Raw genomic sequence first — 13,322 nt, 5'->3', positions numbered from 1 at the left:
GGAGATGCTGCTTGTAGAGTTTCTGGCACAAGCAGGGATTAGAATTGCTAGTCATGCTGCTGTTGCTGCTGCTGCTGACTGATGAAGCCTGGCCTGGATGCTTATTACTTAGACCCTGCTCAGCAACTGGGGTGAGATACACAAAGGACATTTTTTTCTGATTAACTTGTTTGTAACATGACGGCCTCTCACTCCTCTCCCCCCAACCTCCATGTCAATAAGCATTTATTAAGTGATGGAGGCACTGTTTGAGGTCCTGGGATACAATTCAATCAAATGATCCATACTGAAAGTTTACCATCCTATGGGGCAGACAACTCTTTTATATACAAATAATGCACAGAACTAATACATATAAATATATACAAACTAGTTACTGTCTACCCTCATTGGTCCCAACTTCTCACCTCCTAGTCACTTGCAATCTGGCTTCCTTCTCCTTCTGGATAAATTCCAAATTGTTTTCCCAGACTTCATTCTTCTAGACAGTCCTGTAACTATTCCAGTGTTGAACGACCTCTCCAACCTATGTTCTCTTCTCCCTCTGGTTCCTTTAGGAGGTTCTTTTTTAAGTTTGACATCATTTTTATTTACTGGATCTTCATCTGAGTCCTACCCTCTCAGCTGATTTCCCCTAGGCTTCTGTCCTAGGCCCTCTACTCTCAATTCTCTCTGCTCTCATGGTGATCTCCTTGGCTCACACAGGATTTGCTATTTTCTCCATGCTGGAGACTCCAAGGACTATCTGTGTAGCCTAGTCTCTCCCCTGAGTCCTAGTTGTAAATCTCCAACTCCCTTTTCAACATTTCCTATTGTAAGCATCATACCCAACGGGTCTGACTCTCAATTATCATGCCTCCTCCTAATCCTCCTCTGACATTTCCAGAACTCTCATTTCCATGGAGGGCATCATCATTATCATCATCCTTCCCGTCAGCTAAGTTTCCAGCCTTGCTGAATTCTTCAACTCCTCTTTACTCAGCCTTCATCTCCTACTCCTTGTCAACCCCAATTCATTTTACCTTCTTATACCTTCATCTGTTTCCCTTTATCTTCTCAAACCCCAGGAATCCTCCGTTAGTCTGTACTGACCTCTCTCCAAAGCTACTGTAATTAACCGCCTTAATGATCTTCCTGAGTCTAGGCTCTTCCAACTCAAAAGGAAGCCACAGTACTGGCAGTCCTAAAGAACAGATCTGATCGCATTCTTCTCCTCAACTGCACTCCCTGTTGGCTTAAGTAGAAATAGGAACAATATTCCTTATTTCAGCTTTACATTCATTACACTCTGGGATCTACCTGTCTTTCGAGGCTCATTTCTCATTACTCCCTATCCCCATATACACTATGAGTGAGATGACCTATTCATTGTTGCCCATCTTGTGTTGCCCACATTTCAACTCGTTCATCCAAGCCTTTATGAAGGACGCCTGCCTAGGTATTCCATCATGCCCAGATGGTAGTAAGCCCATCTTTTCCATTGAAAATAGCTCAGGAATCACCTCCTTCAAGAAAGTTTTTTCTAATGTGAGGTCATTTTGAGGGTGAAGAGCAGGATTTGGGTGTTGGACATGGAGAAAAATGGAATGATAAATGATTATGATCAGAAAACATAATGTGAAGTCCATGAACATGGAATGCTAAGATAAATCCGTACTTAACAAGGAGCACAAGGCCAAGAGGAAGAAAATGTCAGAAAGCAAATTGAATTTGCTCATTATAATAACAAATGTCCATACTTGAATATATTCCTTAAATGAAAAAGTTTTAGAATGAATCAAGAAAATATTGGCATAGTAGAAATATTTAATGCATAAACTTGGACCAGGCTAAAACATGGCTAGCCTTTTCTCCTCTATGAATCCCCCTGATGTTGAGGAAGGGTTGTATTGGATTATAAAGGCAAGTCAAAGTAAGGAGCACTTATTAAAGATGTAATATTTTATGGGCTTAGTGGTAATAACTGACAATGCAAATACAAGCAAAAAGACATTTCCTCTCCTTAAGGAGCTTGTATTCTAAGTCAACAAGTAACATATAATGCTTGTAAAGTGGAGATGGTAGGGGAGAAGAGACCCATGTAGGAGGATTTTTTTTTAGCCTATAAAGTCAGAAGAACAGTTGGGAAGGGAATGAAGGTGACCTCCCTGGTCCCCTGACCAAAATGGGGGCCCAGGAAGAAATTCACTAATAAGAGAAGGAGACCAGCCCTGCAAAGGGATTTCCAGGTTGAGGAAACTCTAGTCAGTGAGAGAGGTTCCAGGTTAAGACTGTATTTGAGGTATGGTATTGAAGTGTACAGATAGGAGGTAAATATCTGGGGAAATTCCTGAGAAATACTACACACACATTCATTACATTTCTATGAATTCAATGCTGTACAATTCCTCATCTTTGCACTGGCCAGCAGCCTCAGACCTCATGTAGGGCTGCCTGTAAGGTCCAGTGGGAATTGGTGTCTTGGTGTCTATTGGGACCAACTTTCTCTGCTCCTTTTCCTTTCCTGACAAGACTGAACACCATTCCCTCCCCAGAGAGAATCCAGATTTCCCTCTCTAATCTGATCCTCGGAACCTTTTCCCATCCTTAGTACACAGAAACTCACATGCTGGCCAGGACATAATCAACAATGCTATTGGTTTCTTACATGGACCTTTAAGCTTTTTTTTTTTTAACCCTCACCTTCTTGGAATTGATAGAAGTATTGGTTCCAAGGCAAAAGACGGGTAAGGGCTGACAATTGAGGCTGAGACTTGTCCAGGGTCACACAACTAGGAAGTGTCTGAGGCCAGATCTGAATCCACGTCCTTCTGATTCGACTCCCTCTACTGAGCTTCCCTGGACCCATAAGCTTTTGGGTCTTTGTCCCATTCTGCAATTATCTAATAATTCTTATTTTGTCTTCCCAAATTAGATTATTCCTTGAGAATAACAACTGTACTTGGTACTCTAAGCAATGCAATGATCTGGGATAATTCTGAAAGACATGATGGAGAATGCTATCCACCTCCAGAGAAAGAACTGTTGGAGTTGTCTTTTACATTAGTGTATCCTTGGTTTTATTTAGGGGTTTGGGTTATGTATGAGTGTGCTCTTACAATAACAACCAACAGGGAAGTGTGTTTTGCATGGCAATAAAAAATGAAAAAAAGAGAAAAACAACTAATAGTATTCTCTTATCCCCTGTATATCAAGTACTTGGCACAGAATTTCGTGCTAGAAAGTTCTTAAGAAATGTTTTTTAATTCTTCTGTTTCTGATGTTATAAATAGTTTGAACCATCCCAGAAGTCTTTTTCAAATTCAGTACATTAAAAGGAATGTTCTTCTCTCTGAATCTTCTCATGGTTAATACCATTATAAAGGTTTCCTATATTCACTACTTTATAAGACTTCTTTTATAAGACTTCTTTCCAGGATTCATCTGCTGCTTAACAATACGGTTTGACCTCTGAAGGAAGACTTTTTCCACATTCATTATATTGATAAGACTTTGATCTAGTATGAATCATCTTATGTTTCATAAGCATTGAAATGAACTCTGAATGAAAGCTTTCCCACTTTTCACTTCTCCCCAATATGAATCTTCTTATTTACAATGAGATTTGAGATCTGTCTAAAGGTTTTTTCACACTCATTATATATTTAAGATTTCTCTAGTATGAATTCTCTGGTGTTTTACAAGATTTAAGTTTTGGGTGAAGGCTTTCCCACACTCGTGACTTATATGGCTTCTCTTTGGTATGAATCTTCTTCAGAAAAAAAGGTTTGAACTTTAACTGAAGAATTGCCCACCCTCGTTACATTTATAAAGCTTCTCTCCATTATGGAGAATTATCTGAACAGAATTACAGAAAATTTCACACAAACGAAGACACATTTGTCATTAGTGAAATAGTAATTGCTCATGGCTAAGTCAAGACAGTATAACAAATAAGGCGAGACTACCTAAATTAATTTACTTATTCAATGTCATGACAGTCATAATATCAAAAATTATCTTCGGTGCTAGAAAACATAACAAAATTCATATGAAAGAACAAATGGTCACACACCTCAAGGAAATTCAGGGAAAAATGGAACCTTAGCAGTAACAAATCTCAAACTATACCACAAAGCTGTAGTCATCAAAGCAAGCTGATATTGGGCAAGAAATAGAGAGCGTGATCAGTGGAATAATTTAGGTACATAACATAGAGAACTAAATGAACATAGTAACCCTAGTATTTGATAAACCCAAAGATTTCAAATTTGGGGGCCAAGAACTTGCTATCGGACAAAACTGTTGGGAAAACTGGAAAGTATGGCAGAAACTAGTCTCAGAACAATACCTTATATCATTCACCAAAATAAGCTAAAAAAGACTTGTGTAATTTATATATATCTTAAGTAGGTTAGAGGAGGAGGGAAGAAATTACAGATTAGATTACAAATAGAAGAAGGCTTAATGACCAAAGGTGATTTAGATTCAGAGAAAGTAAAATAGTTTTGATTACATACTATTTAAATTTTTTATTGATCCCATTTAAATATTTGATTATATACTATTTTACACTAACCCAACTAATGCAGCTAAAATTAGAAGAAAAGTAGGGGATAGCTAGGTGGCTCAGTGGATAGTTCCATGTCTGGAGTTGGGAGGACATGGGTTCAAATCTGATTTTAGACACTGTCTAGCTGTATGATTCTGGGGAAGTCACTCAACCCATTTGTCTTGCTCTTGCCCTTCTGACGTAGTATGCTTACTAAGACAGAAAGTAAGAGTTTTTTAAAAAGCAGGAAACTGAGGGGGAAAATCTTTGTAGTGAGTTTCTTTGATAAAGTCATTTCTTAAATATAAGGGAAATGAGTCTAGCAATAAGATTAACAGTCATTCCCCTATTCACAAGGACACAGATTTATTTTTTTTATCATGCAATACTGTAATATAGAAAATGGCAGGATGGAATTCCTGTAAGACACACTCAGAACGGGTGAGGCTTGACCCTGTATCTTGCAGGAATTCTATCCTGCCATTTTCTATATTAAAAAAACACACTCCCATATTGGTCATTGTTGTAAGAGTGCACTCATACAAAGCCAAAACCATAAAATAAAACCAAAAATGCAATGATGTGCATCCAGCCTACTCAATAATACTGAGACTTATTCTTAATACTGTACTATTTTATTTTTAATCCTGCACTATAACATTCTTTTTCAAGCCTCTTTCCTCATCCTTTTGTCCTGACAAACAAGGGAAGTGTCAAATTCCTTGCCCCAGAGCATCATCTAAAATTGAAACAATTAAAATTAAGAATCCAAGATTCATCTTTTCCAGTATAAACATCTTGCTCCAATCAAATATGTCTAGGAGGTGGCATGGTTGTGTCCACGATTTCCCCATTGAGATGAATGGTGGAAGTCAAATCTTACCCACACCTAATTTGATTTCTCCATCTAGATCAACACAGATATTGGAGTGCTATGATCAGGCATGACTGAAAATATTAGTCCACCTCTTCATTAGGTATCCATCAATTATAAATGTCTTGGACTATTTAGGGGAGGGCTGAATAATGAGCTTTCAAAATTGTATTTAAATGACCCGAGAACCTGAATGAATCATCTTCGATGACCTAAAGAGATCATGGACCAATTAATTTATTGGTTATTGCTAACCTAATCAATAAACTTCTTTTTCTTACTCAGAACCCAGTTTCTGAAAATTTTTACTCCTCACAATACGAATAGGCAATTTTCAGAGGAAGAAATTCAAGCTATCAATAGTTTATGAAAATCGCTAAAAAATTAGAGAAATACAAATTGAAACAACTCTGAGATCTATCCTTCAGGATTGACTAAGATGACAGAAAAAGAAAGTCACAAGTTCTGGAGGGGGTGGGGAAAAATCGGTGCACAAACACACACTGATAGAGCTGTGAGCTAGTCCTCCCATTCTGGAGAGCAGTTTGGAATGATACCTAGAAAAGTTACAAATATGCACCTAGTCTTTGAACCAGCAACCCTGCTACTAGCTCTATGCCCCAAAGAGAGCAAAAAAAAAAAAAAAAAAAAAAAAAAAAAAAAAAAGAGAGAGAGAGAGAGAGAAAACTGTCCCCCGTGTACAAAAATATTTATAGCAGTACTTTTTGTGATCACAAAGAATTGGAAATTGAGAGGACATCAATCAATTAGGGAATAGCTCAACTAGATGTGGTATATGAATGTGATGGAATCCTATTGTGCTGTAAGAAATGATAAAGGGGATGTTTCAGAAAACTTGGGGAAAATCTGTAGAAACTTATACAAAGTGAAGTGAACAGAAGAGAGTAATTTTATACAATATCAACAACATTGTAAAGATGATCCACTTTGAAAGACTTAAAAAGTCTCTGTGCTTTAAAAAGTTAGAGAAAGAAAAAGTTGGGGAAAAAATCACTGTACTTCCCATTCATAGGAGAAGCCCTAGCTAACTCTACCTTTGCTACCATTCAAAAAGGTCTGAGATAGTGATCTGATCAACTGTGAAAGACTTGCTAAAGGGCAGCAAAGTGGTGAAGTGGAGACTATGCTAGGTCTGATGTAAAATTCTTGAGTTCTAATCCTGCCTCAGACACTTCCTAGCTGTATGATCTTGAAGAAGTCCTGCTTGCTTCAGTTTCCTCATCTGTAAAGAGAAGGAAATGGTAAGCCATTCCAGGATCTTTGCCAAGAAAACCTCAAATGGTGTCAAGAAGAGTCAGACAAGACTGAAAAACAACTAAACGAGATATTGAGGTAATCAACTGTGAAAGACTTAGCTACTCTGATCAAAAGAATGATCCAAGACAATGCCAAAGGACCCAAGATGAAAACTGCTATCTACCTTCAAAGATCAAACTGCTATACTGTGTAAAAGTGAAATTTGGGAATTTAATGCAGAGTGAAACAGACTTACTTTCTTTTTTTTTCTTCTTTTTGTGTGGATGTTTTTTTCTTTTGCAACATAGATAATATGGAAATATGTTTTGCAGGATTTCCTATGTATGCTCCAAACACTGCTTGCCTTCTCAGGGGGTGCCTGAGCAGCAGAAGGGAGGGAGAGTATTTGGAACTAAATTTTTAAAATAAATGTTAAAAAATTTTAACATGATCAAACACAATAGACTTCTCTACTAGCAGCAATGCATGATCCAGGATAATTCTGAGGGAGTTATGAGAAATAACACCATTCATATTCAGAGGAAGAACTGTGGGAGTAGAAACATAGAAGAAAAACACAGGATCGATCACATAGTTTGATGGGTATGATTGGAGATATAGACTCTAAATGATCACTCTATTGCAAATATTAATAATATGGAAATAGGTCTTGATGAATGACACATGTAAAATCCAATGGAATTGCTTGTTGGCTATGGGAGGGGGGTGGGAAGAACATGAATCATGTAACCATGGAAAAATATTCTAACTTAATGAATTTAATTAATTAATTTTTAAAAATTAACATGTAATTGGGAAATATTTAACAAAATAAAAAGATATTGATCTGAGGGAGGAGTCTCTTTAGTTTTGGGAGAGGTCCAAAGGGGACTGGTAATTTCAAATTGGCCTTAGACGGTCTTCTCATAGTAACGATCTGACCTTATCACTACAGTGTGGATTTGGCTCTAAATGATGTTTCCCCCAAAACAAAATTTCCATTTGAGGAAGTACTCACACCAGTCATGATCACTACCACTCTGCTCTAACCCATAATTCCCTGGTCTACTCTCCTACCTTGCTGGCATTTGGGCTCTTTCCCCACTTTTTCAGCACCCTTTCTAGGTGCTGACTTTATTCCTTAGAATGGAAACTTCCAGAGGACCAAGAATTCTTTCTCTATGCTTATATTTTTATTCTCAGTACACAGTACTTGTACACCTACTTTGTGCCCAGAATAGAACAAGCACTTTAGTAGATGTTTTATGTATCTATCAATGATAATAAAGAACTGAGTAATGATTATTATTTTGGAATTTGTATCTTAACAGAAATTGTTCAAGATTCCTATAAATGTTCCTATGAATATTTGTGGGTAGAGGGATATATCAGAGGGCATGGGTGGGAGATAGATGATGCCGGTATGAATATTTCTCTCTCAACTAGAAATTAGATGTGGAATGGTAATTGATTTTTTTTTTAATTTTTCTCCTGTCTTAGAAGCAATATAACCTATTGTTTCCAAAGCAGAAGAGAAGTAAGAGCCAGACAACTGGGGTTATGTGACTTGTCCAGGGTGTGAGCCATCTCACTGCCCTCCACAGCATTCACTCTTGATGAATAGACATTATAGTGATCTGCATAATCAATGATGAATGAGCAAAGTGATAAACAGATTTTTCTAGTGAGTAGGTTACATACTGAGCCACATTAGGGAGACAGTATAGAAAAGAGAGAAGGAATAAGTTGAAAACCTTGAGAGATCTCCACAATAAGTCTTCATGAGATGGCTGAAGATTAAGTAAAAGAGAATAAAGGAAAAGAATGGAACAAGCATTTACTGAGCATCTACTATGTGTCTACTATGTGTCACGGATCATGCAAAGTAAGTCCTTTATAGAGAGCATCTCATTTGTAAAGCTGAGGAAACCAAAGCAGACAGAAGGCAAGTGGCTTAGCCAAGGTCATACCGCTAGCGTTTAAAGCCCATATTTGAACTCTGGTCTTATCGAGCCTAGGACAAGCACTCTATCCACAGTGCCACCGATCTGCTGCTCTTAAAGAGTGTCAAGCTAGGTCAGAGGAAGATGGAAACCCCAAAAAGAGACCATTTCTGGCTTGAGAGCCAAGTCTTCTACCACAAATGAGAAAAATATCACTCTATTTGCCAGATAAGAGCTGTCGTCTCAGTGGAGGGAAGAATGGTGAGTGTAGAGGGATTAGAAAACACATGGTGTCCCTGAAATGGAGATTTAGGAGGGATTCAGCAGCAGAAATGAAATCTCCCTTGTCAAGAAGCAGTCATTTAACCAGGAAATGAAAACTTCAGAGAGGACCTTATCCCCCTTATATATCATTTATCTATTTTAGGAAATTTGTCCTGAAACAATCTTTTCTTTCTCCTTTTGCAAATTCCACATAGAGGTCCTGGCTCAGTCCACTGTCACCAAAAACAAGGTTAAACCTTCCTCTGTGTGACAGGCTTCCCATACCCACAGGGAGCTCTCATTTCCCCATCAGTCTTTTCTCTGGGTCCTAAATCCCTGCTTCTTTCATATAATTCATATAATAATTCCTATAGACAAGGAAAGCAGGTCCTTTGGGATCTTGGCTGCTTTCTCCTGGAAATTAGGTGTATTGATGTCCTTTTCATTCAAGGGTAGCTAGGTCCTGCAGTGGAGAGTGCTGGTCTCTCTGGTCCAGAAACCAGGAAAACCGAAGTTCAAATCCAGCCTCAGACATATATTCACTTAATCTCTATTGTCCTCAGTTTCCTCAGTTGTAAAATGGGGAGGATCCTTCTAGGATAAACCTCTTCAAATATCCCTCTATTCTAAGGCTTTCCCTCTGTTGATTGTCTCCTGTCTATAGCTGTTTTATACATGGCTCTTTACGTGTCGTCTTCCCTATTAGACAACAATCTCCTTGACCATGGGGACTGTCTTTTGCCATTATGTATTCCCAACACTTAGCACAGGGTCTGCCACATAGGAAGCAACTCATAAATGTTTCTTCAATTAAAAATAAATTATTAAATGACTTCTATGTGTCAGGCCCTGGGTTAAGCACTGGGGATGCAAAGTGGCCAAAGAGAGCCCCTGCCCTCCAGGAGCTCCCAGTCCAGTGGGGGAGACAACATGGAAACAAATCTATACAAAGGAATCTACACACGGGATAAATAGGGAATGCTTAGCAGAGGGGAATCGCTGGAATTAAGAGGGGTTTGGAAAGATTGATTGACGGTTTTTTATTTATTTACTTTATTTACTTGCCTCGTTTCCTGAGCTGCTGGAACTAGCAGTTTAATTCTTCAGCCCTAAATACAACCCCCAGCATGGCCTCCTGAGAGATGGCGGCCACCCTTGGCACACTCAGACCCCGTCCTGGGCTGGGACCCTCGCTCGTCTTTGGCGGCTGGCCTGTCTCGTGAGGTCCCGCCAAGGTCTCGAGGTAAAAGATCGCTACACAGACATCCTGCCCCAAGCGCTACCTTTCCACTTCTCCAGAAGAAAGCAGACGAGAGGCCTCCTGGCCCTCCAGAGCCATTTCCTGGAGGCCAGCCCAAAGCCTGGGTTATCATCCATCAGGCTTGGGGAAGGGCTGTCGGAGGGGAAGCCTGAACAGCCTCATGGGCCACCAGCACTGGGGGGTGCTGAAACAACTGAACCTGCTCGGCTCTAGCAAGGCAGGGACACCCACGTTCCTCAGACCTGCTGGAGAAAAGGTTGGGGATTGTTTGGGGTCAGAGCCTGGACACAACTCCCTCTGGCTCTTTTCCGGTGGGCCTGGAAAGGGGGCTGGATGGTGACTCATAAAGTCATCCCGGTGACCCCTGCACGTGCGCACACCACACACAAGCCTCTCGTTCTCTGGCCATCATCTCAGGGAGTCTCACCTGTAGTTTTCTGAAGGAGGAAGCAAAGTCCTTAACCTTTTTTTATAGCTCAATTCCCTGAAGCCCAAGCTGGGGTCAGACTGAAAGCCAGGATTAGGAATGGAGGCCAGGGCTTCCAGGGCCCAGCCACACACATACACCCCCACACCTCAGACCTCCATGGATCTTCACTGTTTGGGCTCTGGTAAATAGGAATTCTAGGGAGTTAATAGCATTTGGGGGAGAGGAGCCTAGAGCAGCTCAGTGAACAGAGAGCCAGGCCTAGAGACAGAGGTCCTGGGTTCAAATCTGACCTCAGAGACTTCCCAGCTGGATGACTCTGGGCAAGTCATTTAATCCCCATGACCTAGGCATTATCACTCTTCTACCTTGGAACCCGTACATAGGATTGATTCTAAAAGGGAAGGTGAGAATTGTTTTTTAAAAGGGGGCATTGGAAGAGAAGTGGGAAGCACAGCTGGGAAAGCTCAATGCCAGAGCTTTCCCTAAGCATTCCAGGCTGTTGGATAAGCACCAAAAGAGGCAAAGGAAGTCCTGGATTCAGGAGACTGCAGATCCCAGTCTACTGACATTCCGGAGGGAGAGAGAACAAAAACAAATCTTACTTGAAATCCTACCTTTGGATTTCACACTTGCCTTCTTGTGGACTCTGTTGCCAGAGACAGGAAGGAGCAGACCCCTCAAAGAGTGGGAATGGGGAAAGGCCCAATGAGTCCATCTTCTTATTTTCCTTTCCCTCCCTGAAGCCCACCTATCAGCCTGGCTAAGAGGCTGCCTGGAGATTTAGCCCATGGAGAGTGAACATCCCAGTCCATGGTGGGGACAAGGGAATGAGAACTTGCTGGCCCTTCAGAACTGCTTGAAGGCATTTAGAAAGCTCAATGAAAGGAGCAACTGGGTGGCTCCATGTATAAGAGCTCCAAGCCTAGAGGTGAGAAGTCCTGGGTTCAAATCTGGCCTCAGACACTTCCTAGCTGTGTGACCCTGGGAAGTCACTTTGCTCCCATGGCCTAGCCCTGACCACTCTTCTGCCTGGGAACCAATACACAGTATTGATTCTAAGATGGAAGGTAAGGATTAAAAAAAAAAAAAGCTCAATGAATCTAAGGAAATAAACATTTTACAGTTATATAGCACTTTGAAGTTTACATAAGGCTTTAAATAGATTGTCTCTTTTGATCATAAACCTAGAGCTGGCAAGGAACTTCATTATCATCTATCACAACCCCTTCACTTTACAGATAAGGAAACTGAGGCCAAGAAATCCTCAGTGATTTGCCTAAAGTCATAGAGGTAATGAGGGGTAGAACTGGGATTTTAACTTCTGCCGCCTGGGTGCCAATCTATCTATCTGCTGAACCTCTCTCCAGGGAAACAGGTACCTAGAGGTGCTGAAGAAATTTGTGAAAAGTTAACAAATTAGTATCAGATCTAAGCCCTGAACTGTCAGGCCTTCCGACTTCAAATCCAAGGTCCTTTCTGCTGGATGACATTATCTTCTGGTTAACTGGGCATGTGGTAATCAATCTCTTTCCAGGGAAACCCAAGATATGAGAATTGTCAAAAAATCAGGGCAGGCCACAGAATTAAGATCAATAAAGAGTGGCTTGGTCTGTCCCACAGCAGTAAAGGAAATTGAGAGGAGGGGCTGCAGGATGGGAGAAGATGGGACGTAGCGACAAGTAATTTGGACATCGGACAAGTAACTTCTCTGTTTCCTCAATTCTAAAATAAGGGAGTTGAACTAGATGGTCTTGGAAAACAACTTTTAGCTCTCAAGTCTATAACCTTTCCAGACAGAGACAGAAAGAGAGTCAGAGAATCCATCTAACAATCCCCTTTGGTATGCTCAGCCCTGGTGCTGCAGAGCAAAACCATGAGGTACTTACTACTGGTCACCTTGCTTATACTCTCATTTTACAAATGGAGGGAAATGGACATCAAGGAAACAAGAGACTTGTAAAGGTCAAGCAGCTACCAGCCCTGACTTCTTATAACCACCTGACAAGGATCACAGAAGTAAATCCGGGAGAGAACTCAAAGGCAATTCTTATGCTATAAAGAGAAAATGGGATTTTATACACCAACTAATACAATTTCTCCATTTTACAGCTGGGGAAACTGAGGCCTAAGAGGCTGACTTGACTTACCAAAGGTTGCATAGGTAAGTATGTGAGGATTCCCATAATTCCTCCTCATTAACAAAATGCTCCAGAGTTTCCAGAATAAATGTGCACAGCACATTGCAGACCAACTTCTATACTCTTAGTCAAGAATCCAGAATCCAGAACATATGTTTTTGAATTGTGCCTTTGATATTTGGTAGCTATGTCATTCCCTTCATCCTTCTGAGTCTCAATTTAACTCATTGTTAAAATAGGTTCAATAATACCTATAGTACTTATCTCACAAGGATGTTATTAGATATTTCATTTGGTTTGTCTCCCATCCTTTAGCTTCAGTGGAGAACTCCCTTATCCTTATCTTTTCTATTTTTCAAGGACAGACTTCTCTTTTGAGTGTTCTATCAGGGGAAAGAGAAGCTCTGGTAAAAGGATTATATTGGTAAAGAAAGGAAGAAGAAGGTAGACCTTTTCAGGTACCAGATGTACTTCACTCCTGAATCTGACAAAGGAAGGTTTCTATCTCCTCTCCTCTCCTCTCCTCTCCTCTCCTCTCCTCTCCTCCTCTCCTCTCCTCTCCTTTCCTTCTCTCTCTCTCTCTCTCTCTCTCTCTCTCTCTCTCTCTCTCTCTCTCTCTCTCTC

At 40.3% G+C, this 13,322-nt stretch overlaps 1 protein-coding gene across 1 annotated transcript in view; it reads right to left on the bottom strand.

Annotated features, from left to right (window-relative positions):
* Nucleotides 1-13,322, bottom strand: part of LOC123240864 (zinc finger protein 91-like) — a 135,668-nt gene that overhangs the window by 110,302 nt on the left and 12,044 nt on the right. The window contains exon 2 of the mRNA XM_044668577.1: nt 8,707-8,713. Coding sequence (XP_044524512.1) covers nt 8,707-8,713 — 7 coding nt within the window. The remainder of the gene's footprint in view (nt 1-8,706; nt 8,714-13,322) is intronic.

The sequence above is a fragment of the Gracilinanus agilis genome, chromosome 3 (genome assembly GCF_016433145.1).
Source record: "Gracilinanus agilis isolate LMUSP501 chromosome 3, AgileGrace, whole genome shotgun sequence".
Classification (NCBI taxonomy): Eukaryota; Metazoa; Chordata; class Mammalia; order Didelphimorphia; family Didelphidae; genus Gracilinanus; species Gracilinanus agilis.
Note: the sequence above shows the minus strand (reverse complement) of the source record. Positions and strands in the feature narration are given on the sequence as shown.